The following is a 14,164-nucleotide window of genomic DNA, read 5'->3' on the forward strand; positions in this document are numbered from 1 at the left end:
GGATGAGAATGAAAGAAACACTCAAATTTTTAGATAGGTGAGAAATCTGGGTTGATTGAGGCTTTCAGGAATTGCAAGCTTCATACTTCCTCTAACTATACTCACAATATAAGGTAATCACGAGTATTTGTATCAAAGGGTCAAGTATGTGGTCTCCATAAAAATAACAGAGCTTCTTTTTGTGGTGGCAAAGAACTGGAAACTAAAGGGATGCCCATCCACTGGGGAATGGCTGAACAAATATGATATATGAAGGTGATGGAATACTATTATGTTGTAAGAAATTATAAGGGATGGCTTTGGAGAAACATGAAAAGATGCAGAGTAAAGTGAGCAGAACCAGAAGTACAATATATACAGTAACCACTACCAACAGTCACTCTATAAATAAAGTCAAACAATTTAAAAATACTTAAGAACTCTGCTTAACACGATGACCAACCATGATTCCATGGGCTTAGAGTACAGAATGAGATAGACATTTTTTGGCCATAGTCAATGTGTGTCTTCATTTTGTTTTTTGTATATTTGTTACAAGGGATTTATTTTCCCCAACAGGAGTGGGGTAGTAAAAGAGAGAAATGAGATTTTTGTTAATTAAAATAAATTAAAATAACAAAAAATAGCAGAGCTTCCAGCTAGAGGTTCAGGAAATAATACACTGTTCCACTGAACAACTACTTTATGAAATGTTTTCAGTTTCTTTGGTTGGAAGGTGCTATATATAATTCCTATATATTATTAGTATTTACTAATAATCACTGGTAACATCTATAAAATCATTGAATATTTCCATTCACCTCCCCACCCCCTCAAAGACTCAACTTCATTTAGCTTCAGGTCATGAAACAAAATTATAATTTAATTGATCCATGAATCATTCAATTAAAATGATAGCCAAGGATAGGCTGGGCAATTAAGCCATACAGTGGATAGAGTGTGAGTGTGGAGTCAAGAAGATTCACTTTTCTGAGCTCAAATCTAGTTTCAAATACTTATTAGCTGTGTGATCCTGGGCAAGTCACTTTAACCCTGTTTGCCTCAGTTTTCTCATCTGTAAAAATGGGCTGGAGAAGGAAATGGCAAATCACTCTAGTATCTTTGCCAAGAACACCCCAAATGGGTCATGAAGAGCTGGACACAACTGAAACAACTCAACAGCAAAAAGATGTGTTGAGATGTATTTTATATAGTAAATGCCGTAAGAAAAGCGTTCATGTGAATAACAAAAACTCTTGCCTGGAAAACTTCCCCCTTATATTGTTTCCATTCTGTTTCCCTCTCTTTTTCCTGTTTTTCTAAGCCAAATGAAAGTCCCTCAGCTGTAGCCAGGAAAAGGTGCTTGAGTGCTTGCGGACCTTACCTTCTAATTTACTTAACTCATTTTCACCTCTTGAAATGAGCATTTTTGTCATCTGAACTGCCCTTCTACCTCCACTTGGAGTTCTTTCACCATATTTTTACTTAATCTAAATATTGATTTGAATTTTCTAGCAAGTCCCTTCGTAAATATGTTTTGTTCTTTGTGTAAGTGTGGGATCAAGATTATGCCACTTCACTTAGTCCCAACATATTTATCAGGTGAGAACACACGTTGATTGATCACTAGGTGTGAACAATGCTTGGTTAGCTTGGAAGTGCTATAGTAGGTCTGTTTAAATTGGATGAGAGATTTGGTCATACCCTTAGTGGCTTCTATAAAACCATGGAAGTAGTTGGAATTGAAATTTGAGATAAGCCCCAAAGAGTGTTTCACTCAAACCTTTGAGAAGGAAATGCTTGCATCTTATTATCCCCATTTTACAGATGAGCAAAGTGAGGCATATAGTTTGTGACTTGCCCAGAATAAGATAGCTGGTAAGTATCTGAGGCTGGATATGAACTTAGATCTTCATGACTCCAGGTCCAGAGCTCTACCCACTACACTATCTATCTAAATGACAAAAATGGCATTTTGATATTTTTGGAGAAAATAAGTATTTATGAGATGAAATGGCTATTTAATATGCTCTTCAGTGGGGTCACATAACTTGGTTATCATCCATGCATATCAAAGTCATAGATATTTTAGTACAATTCCCCCTTTGGTTTAAAAGCCATATCAACTTTATTCAAGAATGATGATAGGATTTAAGACTAAGCAGATCCACAGCAGCCTTAATCTGTCTCCCTGGAACAAGTTACCTTTTATATAAATTGTTCTTCATATTATTGAGTTGGTGGTATTTTTGAAATAGATAATAGTTATCCATGAGTACATCAAATATTTTACTATTCTCAGTATGGCTAACTTATTTTATATAGTGGACATACATTACCAACTACGAGTGTGTAATAAGAGTCAAAAGCTTTGTGATACTCATTTAAGATGATGTAAATGTCACTATGGGTTTGGGGTGACTTGTTCAAAAATCACAGTTGATAATGTATTGCTCTTTATATCCCCCTGGCTTTTTTGAAAACCCTTTTTGCTCCTAAACTACTATTTTTGTATATATGCTTGCACATTTTTGAGTGATACAAGTCGTGACTGCTTTGTATTAAGTACATAAAAATGTAATTGGCTCATAACAGGAGAGGTTACTACAGTCATGGTAAAATATGATGCCTTCTAGTAAAAATGATGGGATCAAGTTTACACAAGGATGTTGACAATGGCTTTGCTAATAATTCATGCATTCCTATATTAAAAACCTAAGTAAAAATTATGGATCTTATTTGGACCTTTCACCTGAGCTATCTCCCTTGATGTAACTGTTATCATTCATTAATGGCATACAAGCTTTCCATTTCATATTTAACTGAATCTGTGTTTTTGTTCTGTTAGACTTCTTTCAACCTTATAGATACCTGGATATGATTCATATGTTCCTCCTTCAAGGGTTCTCTCTCTCCTCTGACTTGTTTTGTAAGCCTCTCTAGTACATTTGATTTGATACTGAAGGGTTGTTGCTTTTTTAAGCTTCCATGACTCCTTGATTCCCTTAAAAATTTCACTTTGACTTTCAATTTTTGATTTAACATTATCAAAAATTTCTGTCATTTTCATTTTTATTCCAATTTGCATTTTGTTGTCTTTAACTGAGCAATATAGTGTTTAAAATTTCTGCTGCATATATACTGACTAGATATTGATATTGATTCCAATGTCTTTCAACAGGTCTTTAGTAGTATTCTCAACTCACTTCTGTCATGGCAGTATCTAATCCTTTTTAAGAGTATGTTCCTAGGTAGCTTCACCTTTCTTACTATGGCAACGACCACAGCACATACTGTTGTGTGCAAGTCCTGAAATATTTGTACACTCTGTCAAATATTGTGGGATGACGCAGTCTTTCATAATGATAATTCCAGCAGACACCAGCTTTTGGGAATCACTTTGGGAGGGGGGCTTTTTTTGGAGGGCAATTAGGGTTAAGTGACTTGCCCAAGGTCACAGGGCTAGTAAGTGAGTCAAGTATCTGAGGCCAGATTTGAACTCAGGTACTCCTGACTCCAGGGCCGGTGCTCTTATTCACTGCACCACCCAGCTGCCCCTGGGAATCACTTATTAGTTAGATTTAAATTTACGCTGTGAAACAAAGAAAAAAAAGGTTTTGGAAACTATATTCTAAAGTATGCTCATCTTTTCATAATCATTCAGTAATAATGTAGTACTTAACATAATTCTAAGGTTTGCAAAGTATTTTTGCAATTTTTTTGTGATCTCATTTGACCCTTGAAATAATACTGTGTGGGTTTTCCTATTATCTTCATTTTTCAGACAAGAAAACTGAGGTAGACAGGTTAAATGACCTGCTCAAGGTCACACAGTTAATGCCTGAGACTAGATACAAATTCACATCTTTCTGATTCTAAATCCATTGATTGTGAATTAAGACACTGGCATTATTCTTCCCATCTGTTTCATTATTGTGTAGTGCTTCTGGAATTTTTATCAAGTATAGATTTTCAATGACTTCTGGTTCTTTATCTTTTCCATTTTCATGTTTAAGCAACTCCTCAATTTCTGCTATTGTTTTCTAATCTTATTTGCAGAATAAAGTTATTTTCTTAAAACTGAACTGCATTTATTTTCAAACATTGTTGGATAATTAGGATCTGAGGATGTGTGATGGCCTTGTCTACATCTTGTAAAATTTGCTTCCATTTTTGTTATTATGTAGTTCTACAGTGTAATAAAATCATTCATATCTCCTGGACATTTCAAACATACTCATGGTTTGTCCATTTTAGCAGTCAGTTCCATGTGCATCAAAACATTTCCAGAAATTTCAGTATTGAGTTATTTGTTTCAATTTATCTTGCCTTCTTGTTGTAATATTATTCAAATAACAAGTACTATAATTTAGCAAAGTCTTCCCAATCTGGAGCTTATGCAGCTGATTTTTTTGAGCCTCAATGCAGGACTTTGCATTTTTCCATTAAATTTCACCCTATCTGATTCACCCTTTTATTGAAAAAAAAATTGTTGAGGTCTTCTGTTGTAAATCTGATAATCAAATTAGTATAGTCTTCTTCCACATCACTGATAAGCATGATGAACAAAAAAAACTAAGGCCAGATTCCTCTGGGACTACACTTTGAAACCTCTTTCCAGGTGGATATCAATTTGTTTATCATCAATCTTTAGGTCTGTTTGTTCTACTATATAATGATACTACCATCAAGCTTGTATCTCTGCAAGGACTTTGTATACAAGGACATCGTGAAAGACTAGCAAATGCTTTGCTGAAATTCACGTGTACCGTGAATACAGAATTTCTGCATACACCAGTTTAATGAATACTGCCAAAAAAGAAATGAGCTAAGAATCTGCAATGATTAGTTACTGATAAATGTATAAGGATAATATATAAGGATCTAAAACCATGAGGTAAAGAAAGTATTCTTAGCATATGTGTTTCAAGTACAAGATTCTAATCATTTGAATGCTGTTAGGTTTAAACTTTTCAATCATTTCAATTCTCTACTTTTTTCTCTCTGATCTTCTGTATCCCTACACTTATTCAGGCACAGTAGAATTCTTGCCACCTCTGTGCAGTTTTGGAGGAGATAATGCCTCTTTCTGGTAAGTTTAGACACTATGCAACTATGAAAGAGCACAATATAAACCGTAATTGTTGAGCACTGCTTTAGATAAAGGTGGGTGTATTTTCTGAACAAGTACAATTCTTGATAGGCTATCCAATAGAAAATACTTGTTGACTGAAGTTGTATGTAAACTTAGGAGCACTGGGCCTTTAGGGAGAGCTTTTTTTCTGTGAATTAACTGTGTCAATATCCTACCACGTGTAAAGAAAGAATTGGGAAGAATAAATAAAATGATAGCACTTCTTAATTTAAGTGCAGGAAGCCCAGGGTTATGATGAATACTTTCATGGACCCTTAATACTTACTTGCTGCTAGCCCACTGCTAGCACTCATGGAACGTCCCGGTTCAGGGCGTGATTTTGTGATAGATGGAATACTGACAGAACCACTGAACATTGTCCGACTTTCTTGAGGCCTGAGGTTCTAAAGGAGAGATGGAAAAAGAAATGCTTCAACCTGAGGGAAAGGATTTATTGCACAGATGTTTTTCAGTATACTTGACAATAGAATTTTCCTTCCTATTAGAGTGAGCAAGGAGTGCAAATTAAACACCTTCCCTCCCACACAAAATAACCCTGAAACAAAGCAAAACCAAATCCCAAGTGGAAGAGCTTTTTTTTTTTCTTTTTAAACTGAAACATAAGAATTTTATAGCAAGAACAGCGGCTTGAAGTTACTGAGTTGGCACTAATACTCAAATGTTGAATTACATGGACAAAGGCAGACAACAATATAAAGCTCCCTATATTGCTAAGATCTTAATATACCTAACAAACAACAAATGCCCCAAATTTGCAGTTACACTAAACTGTACTTTTTGATATATATTATTTAATATAATTTCTCACATGTGGTTACCTACTCCCATAGAAGGAGTTATTTTAAAAACTCACATAAATCATAGCACTGTGTCACCGACATGTAGATTGATGAGGACAATGAGGTTATCTGGTTAAATGAGGACAATCTGGTTAAAATGTTCAGTTAGGTGTATCAGTCTGAGTTTTCCATCAATCTTAAATTACTTTGGCATACAACGGAAGGGAGAATTGGCCACGGTGTTTTTCCAAAAATATAGGGCCCCAAACAGTAGTATAATTGGGGAGGGGGGAGTTGCAGCAGGGGCAATTGTTCTGGGCACAGATCACAAAACATATCTTCTAACCAAGAATTTTAAAATATTGTTTTATGTAACAGATTGATTAGGAGAAATCTTGAGCAATTTGATGAGTCCCTTGATCGGCTTAATGAGATTTTAGGGTGAGGGGACACTTCCCAGGGAGGTGGATGTGAGTAACTGGGAGGACATCTTGTAGTTGGTCCTAGTGACTGGGGATTGCCTGTGCATGATTGATTGGTTGACTGGGGCACAGGATGGACTAAATTTGGTCAGTGGAATTGCCCCCTCTGTGGTATAGAAGAGTGAACTGTGAAATGTCTCACCCCTTTTACCCACTGCTTCCTTCCCTTGGACTTTCAAACTGGACTGCAGCAAACAGTGGTGGTAGTGGTGGTGGTGGTGATGGCAGGAAAGAAAGGGATTTTTCCTTTCTGCTACTTTTTCCTCTCCAGTGACCAAATACTCATCAGGATGACTGGAGATGACCCAGGATGCAATGGGACACCCTGGCCTTTAGGCTAAGGCCTTTTCAGGTACTCCAAATAGCTCTGGAGGAGAAAGTAAGGCTGGTGACTTTGCACAGCACCCCCTCCCTCAAATTAAAGTTAACTGCAAGTCATGTCATCATTTCCCTGATGCCATGGTTCTCTTCGAAGAAGGACAAACACAACTTTTTCCTCTGGGAGTAGAAAATGGCCACCTGCAAGATGGCACACGGAAGGTGGCCTACATTTGCCCAGGTGACAATGAGATTAGAGTGTCTGGATGTCTTCTGCTTTTGTGTTTCAATTTTAGAGAACAGGCCAGACATTAGCAATCCTGAGAATGAATGCTCCCAGCCTTGGAGGTTACTTTATGGATAATCCTGAGTTGAAGAGTCCTTCAATTAGAGAATCTGTAGGCAAGGCATGTGCTCTAGGTGGGAGAGTTTCTCAACAACTTGAGAAGAAAAAAACAAAAAAGGACTAGATTACCAATGGAGGACCAAAGTCATGCTATGACCATGCAGAAGAACTGGATCTTGCCAATCCTACATAGCATTGCTATTATTTAAATGGTACAAATCTGAGGAGAATGGTACAATGGTGAGAGCACTGCATCTTATGCATTTTATGTGGTGGAGGAAACATAAAGCTGTGCTATACCTGATGGCCATACTGCACATTATGGAACTCTGCAAGAAGGGATCCTGTTATTTATATATGGGAAAACCCTAGGCATAGGTTATACCTTAGCTTTGTTTTAGAAATTCCCCTTTAATTTTACTATGAGACAAGGGTAGAGTCAAAGAAAGAAACTAATCTGTATGGGGTCAGGCTCCTAGGATTGAACAAGAATTGGACATAAAAGCCTAGAGCACCATGGCGGTTGAGGTACAGGCAAGATTTATTTTGTAAGGTGGGCAGAACTATATTTGTGCCATTGCTATTATTAAATGATGATTAAGTCTTTCAAATATGATTACCTTTCCATTTCTCGAGAGTATTCCATTTTAATATTTATTTGGAAAAAGTATTTGATTATATTGATCACCAGGTTCCTTGACTTCTGGTTATAGTTATTAAAAACAATATGATATAGGTATGTATTTATTTTTAGAACCTCTTCTTCCCATTTATATTCAACATTAATAAAAGAAATAAAGGCTAACTATGAATATTTTACTAGCCTATAGTATTTCCTTTTAACCTGCCTTCCTCCCTTTAGTTCTCCCTTTGGTCAGTGTAGTTCACAAACGATTACATAAAATTATCATCCTTTAATAATGATCCAGCAATAAATCTTTATGATCTTGGGGAAGCAGTATTTCCAAGATGTCTCCATTTAAATTCTGATTTTCAGACACATCACTGTAGGAGACCTGCTAGAAACAAAAATTCACATATTTCACTAGCCACTTAAAAGCAGGGAGACAACTTGACAATAAAAATGCAATTATGAAGTCTTATACTCAGTTCTATATTCAGAGATACCCTAAAGCAGGGGTGGGGAACCTGCCGCCTTGAGGTCACATGTGGCCCTCTAGATGCTTAAGCGCAGCCCTACAACTGAATCCAAACTTCACAGAATAAATCTCCTTAATAAAAGGATTTTTTCTGTAAAACTTGGAATCAGTCAAAAGGCTGCACCCAAAGACCTAGAACTCTAGTTCACAGGTTCCCTACTCTTGTCCTAAAGGGTTAAGCTGCTGGATAATGAAATAAAAACTTCTTCCTAACTCACAGTTCTTCTATGATGTGCTAAATGAAATTTAGGCTTTCTGGGTCAGGCACTTGGAATAAATTCTAATGGCTCACTTTTAGAATCAATAAAATTCTCTGTCTGGCTGAACCTCGTGCATGTTTTTAGCCTTTTTACAACTTAATGCCCTCCACATATCCTATGATGTAGTAACACTGGCACTTAGCTTCTCCTCTCTGCTCTCAGTTGAAGTCCTGTCTTCTGTGAGAAGCCTTTCATAGTTTTTCTTAATCTTGGTGTTTTCCATACAAGACTTATTTCAAACTTATCCTATATACACCTTTTGTTCACATAGTTGTTTCCATGCCATCTCCCCCATTAGATTGTGAGCTCCTTGAGAATAGTGACTGCTTTTTGCCTTTCCCTATATCCTTAGTTCTTAACTCAGTGCCTGGAACACAGCAGGTGCTTAATAAATAGTACTTGACTATTTATTGACTATGTGAGGTTTCTGACTACCTTCACAGGATCTCTGAGGGTTCTGTCCAGGCTAACCCCAAATTAAGCAAATGATTTCTTTCATGTCACCATGAGGTCTTTGAAGTTCAGGAAGCTGGATGATCATTGTTGGCAAATGATTTTCTGCCCTTCTTCTACTGTGCTTCAAAATTATTAAATCTTTTTTTCCTAACTACTTGGGGAAAGGATCTCTGTTTTAAAGGCTCAGAAGGGATATATTCAACCTTTTGGTAGTCAAAGGTAAGATTCCTTAGAAAAATCTACATACACACTTATTATTATTAAAATAATTTTTAAAAATTTAAAAACATTACACTGCCTTATCTTAAATTACTTAACAATAATACAGGTATATAAAATCATATTTTAAAGCCTTTGTACAAAGAAAGGCCTAAATGTTCAAACTACTTTTTATATCCTCCCCTTTTCTATACCTTTCAGTTACTATTAAGCCAGGTTACTTATCAACAATCTGGAACAGGGAAATGAACATGTGAAATCCCAGTTTGTTTTTGTTATTGAGCACATGGATGCAACAGCTACTCCTAATTTCACTTCCTCAGAAGCTTCTGTTTCTAATGCCAAGATTACCATTAAAATTATACTGAAAAAATTACCAATGCTTCATTCTGATAGAAGTGATTGTTATAGTTATAAATGACAGCTAGAAAATTCCCTTGATCAATTTTTTCCTCAGAGCACCATATATTTATCTATCATTGAGTTTCTATGTAAATAACGATATAATTAATTAATAATATACATTTTACTTGTATTGCTGAATACAGAAAACCTTTTTCCCACAGGAAGCCAATGAATTATTAGCAATTTTACAAATAATTTGATATGTAACACTAGCAAACTATAGGAATACAACTAGCATGAAATTGCAGAAGTTAAACAAAACAACAAGAAAGAAGGAGATGGAAAATTTAATGGTGGCTTGCTATATGGTAGAATATTTTGAGCCACGATGAAATAAAAGTCAAGCTACAGAAGAATCTTGCTTGACTGGTGTGATATGATTATTGCTTCAGCAAGAAGGGCTTTTATTTATTTATTAACTATGTGTTAGGCACTCTGCAAATCCTATCTCTGTTGGTCCTCACAACAACAATACCAGGAGGTAGGTACTATTATTATCCCCACTTTACAGTTGAGGAAACTGAGGCAGACAGAGTTTAAATGCCTTGCCCAAGGTCACACAGTTAGTGTCTGAGGCAAGATATGAATTCAGGTCCTCCTGACTCCACCCTTTATCTACTGTGCCACTGGTTACTTCTAACTCCTTAACTCTATAAATGTCTCAGTCATAGATACTTTTATTCTACTTAAGTAAAGAACACTAAGTTTTTCTAAGTATACCACAAAAAGCACCTTTAAGAAGTTTGTGATAAATAGCTATCACATGAAGATCAAAATTAGTCAAGCAAGGTAAACAATGATGATATGTAAGAAAAAAATACATTCACTTGGAAGAAAAAGCATATTGAAACTCTGTATCAAATAGGCATCAAATTCCACCACCCACTACAGTTTTGATTTACATAGTTTGCAAAGTCCATGTAATTCTTTGTGTGGGTATTTTTTCCCCAAATCAAATGCTTCACTGTTCTTTTCTCTAAGAAAATAAAATGCAAATAAAAATAATCAATGCTGGCAGTTCAATAGACAAGCATTCATATGCAACTAATTTTATGATACAGAAGCAACGTGCATATAATGTGGTACAAAGAATCTCGATAGAGCAATGGATGAGTCCCAAGCTCTGACAAGTAGGTTACTGCTATCACATTACTGGAAGGGAAAAAAAGCTTAAAAAGAAAAAACCCAACACAAAACCAACAACCAAGCCCCAAACCTTAACATTTTGATACTTTCTAATGTAAAACTAATAAATTTTTAAACAATTAGCCATTACATCCACTGGTTGCTTGGCAAGGCTGAAGTAATCAGAGGAAAGACGAACAGAAGACATGCTTAAAGTAAAACCATATAAAAATCAGATTCCAGTAAATACAATGAGAACAAAAGTCCATGACCAAAGTGACATTGGATATCTAGTCCTCCAATCTTTTGCCCATGCAAATCTTTTAAAAAATACTGCAAAAACTTGCCTCACAAGTATTGTTTCTATGAACAAATGGAGGTCTTATGTGAAGTTTTTATCATTTTTCCTATTATAAATACTTTACTTGTATGTCCCAACACTCTTTTGAAATTCTACCCTTCCTCCCACTTACCACTTAGTTACCATTGCTGATATCATCTGTTTTCTACTGCTTACCTGTTCTTATTACTGTGGCAAATCTTAATCTGGATCAATGACATTTTACGAATGTGCAAATGACATTACAAATATTATAAGCTGGTAATTTGTCTTAAATTCACGTAGAGTTAAGAAATCTTCAGTACAATTTTAAAGACAGAATGATAAATTTTTTGTCACCTCTTATAGCCAATATTCCAAATGAAGAACTACTTTATTACACATTTAGATAAAAATACAATATGACTATTTCCTACAAGCTATTACAGGGAATTGTGGAAAATAAGCCCATATGGAACAGTCCTAAAATTTTATTATTTGCTTATTTTAAGAAAATTCCCCTTTGAGGCAGATAGGGTTAGTGAAAGCAGCATGTTTTCATTAAAATGGGAATTCTGCTTCAAAGGTGGACACATATTCTCCATTCCACACAAAAACTAATGTAAACAAATACAGAAAGACCAAACAAAAGCAAAATGACAGCAGATGCCACAGTTCTCCAGAATGTGATCTGCCTCATTTTGTTTCTCACATGGATTTAGTTTTCATAGCCGGGATCCATGTTAGCAATTCAGTACCCTAGTTCTTGCTAATGGCTTCTTTTCTGATTTATGAGGTCTACCTTCTTTTTTGAGCAAAGGATAGTTTTTCCTATTATTCATTAGTAGTTAATATTATTAGTTTGTATGTTGGAGGTTTTAAAATTCTTAAGAAAGATTGTAGGGAAAGATAAAAATAAATATAAAATAACTGTGTGCCTTAGCCTGGGTCTTAATCTCACAAATATTATATTTCTCTGTAATAAATTTTTGAATAATTTAGAATAAAACTTTACATGAGCCCCTTTCTAAGAATGGCAGGCCTTTATTTGAAAATTGGTAATTTTGTTTTTATAGTTTAAAAAAGGTTAATACTTATTCTTTATGTGATCAAGTTTTTTAAAAATTGGGAGGTTATTTCTTTAAAAAAATTCCCAAATCACTACTACACCAAAAAACCCTCTACCACCAAGCCAAAAATAAAAGTAAATATAAAAAAGAAAGGAATGAAAAAAGAAAAAAGGAAAATCTGGGCAGAAAAGGGTGGGTCAGAAGGAAACATTCAGGAAATGCTAACAGCTTGCTATATTATTTGTTAAGCCAGGCATTAGGAAATGCATAATAAAGTTAGTAAACTTTATTTAAGTTAGTAAAACACCTGACTCAGCTGTTCATACCCTTAGAGTCATAAAGCTTGGTGTACCAGGGACAGAACGCAGAGACGGGGAATATTCAGGGTTTATGGAATCAGGACAGAGGAATTTTTCGGCAGAATTAACAGTCATGTGATAGACGTGCTCAAAGTTGATCGGAGAGGAGATCAGGCCGGAGTGATGATGAGGGGATGAATGAGGGAAACCCGGCTATCAAAGACAACAACAGAAAGAAAGAAAGGTAGTGAGGTGATGGAAACGGAATCAGTAGTTACACGTGAAATTTCAGACAAGCATGCCCCTATAGGAAAAAGGGAAAGCTGAAGCACCAGTTCACATTGCAAGTAAATCCTTGCATTAATCAATTCATTCTTTAACACAGCTTCCACATTCTGAGACAATGAGAAATACTGGAGGGACGTCTCTAACCTCAGGAGGTCAAGGTCACACATTTTTAAACAACGCCTCATAGTCTTCGTCAGAGCTTGAGAAGTTGCATAGCTCCTCTGATTGTATCCAGTATGTGGCTTTATGCTTGGAGAAGAATGGAATTTCCATTTTGCCTTTTTTTTTTAAAAATATAAGATCTTATAAATTGTCCAGATTAGACTACAAAGCTTTTGTACAAGAAAAGTGTTAAGTCAGAGATAAGGAAACAGTATGTTTTCAAGGCTGACCCTAAGAAGAAAAAAACTATTGGAATATTGTGGTTTTGCTTAAGAAACAAAATTACTAAATGCTCTAAAAAACCACAGATATTGTTAGTTAATACTAGCTCAGAGAAAAATACTAGCTCAGAGTTCTCTCATAGTCATTTCAACTAGAATAGCTTTCCTGATACGTAGCCAAAATCATGCAAACATAATGAAAATCAAATTTCACTTATTTATAGATTTTTCTTTATGTTTTTTGGAGGGGGGAAGGTAGGGCAATTGGGGTTAAGTGACTTGCCCAAGGTCACATGGCTAGTTTTGTGTTAAGTGTCTGAGACTGGATTTGAACTCAGGTCCTCCTGACTCCTGGGTTGGTGCTCTATTCATTGCTCCACCTAGCCACCCCAAAAATCAAATTTCTTTCAGAGCAAATATTTGTCCTTGAATGGTCTTTGGTTACTTTAACCAAGGAAAATTTATCCTTCACTGACAGCTTCAATATGTGTAAAAGTAAATGACAAAGGGAAATCAATAAAATCAGTGACCATACCTGAAATTAAATAAACAATAATAAAAATAATAACTAACATTACATAGCTCCCACTGTACAAGCACTTTACAAATATTATCTCATTTAATTCTCACAACAACCATGGGGGGCGGGTGCTATTATTATCCCTATTTGACAGCTGAGGAAACTGAAGCAGAAACAGAAGTGACCTGGCCAGAGCAGCTAGCAACTGTCTGAGGCTAAACATGAACTTAGAGCTTTCCTACTCAAGGCCCCTGCTCTCTGCACTATGGCGCCACCTAGCAGTACAACAACCATTTAAATTCTGGCTCCCCATAGATTTGAACAAAGATTTTGGGAATGGCTAGGTGGCACAGTGAATAGAGCACTGGCCCTGGAGTCAGGAGGACCTGAATTCAAATCCGGCCTCAGACACTTAACACAAAAAATAGCCGTTTGACCTTGGGCAAGTCACTTAACCCCAGTTGCCCTCCAAAAAGAAAAACAAAGCAAAGATTTTGTTTGCATTTCCCTTAGTGTTTAGTCCAGGGCCAGGCACAAAGAAGCTTTTGGTAAATGGTGGCTTGCTGTTAAGTTTCCAATGTGATTTAGGTAGTAAGGGGAA

General features: G+C 35.9%; 1 protein-coding gene across 4 annotated transcripts in view; it reads right to left on the reverse strand.

The window, feature by feature from the left end:
* Nucleotides 1–14,164, reverse strand: part of CDC42BPA (CDC42 binding protein kinase alpha) — a 409,866-nt gene that overhangs the window by 7,449 nt on the left and 388,253 nt on the right. For 3 of the 4 annotated variants that reach the window (XM_069069123.1, XM_069069121.1, XM_069069122.1), the window contains one exon: nt 5,400–5,517. In XM_069069123.1, coding sequence (XP_068925224.1) covers nt 5,400–5,517 — 118 coding nt within the window. Of the gene's footprint in view, nt 1–5,399; nt 5,518–12,399; nt 12,586–14,164 lie in introns of all 4 variants that reach the window. The other variant, XM_069069124.1, reaches the window with a different exon arrangement.

Source organism: Petaurus breviceps, unplaced genomic scaffold (genome assembly GCF_028583685.1).
Source record: "Petaurus breviceps papuanus isolate PSGF00001 unplaced genomic scaffold, PetGlider_PUasm1.0 90778, whole genome shotgun sequence".
NCBI classification, from domain to species: domain Eukaryota; kingdom Metazoa; phylum Chordata; class Mammalia; order Diprotodontia; family Petauridae; genus Petaurus; species Petaurus breviceps.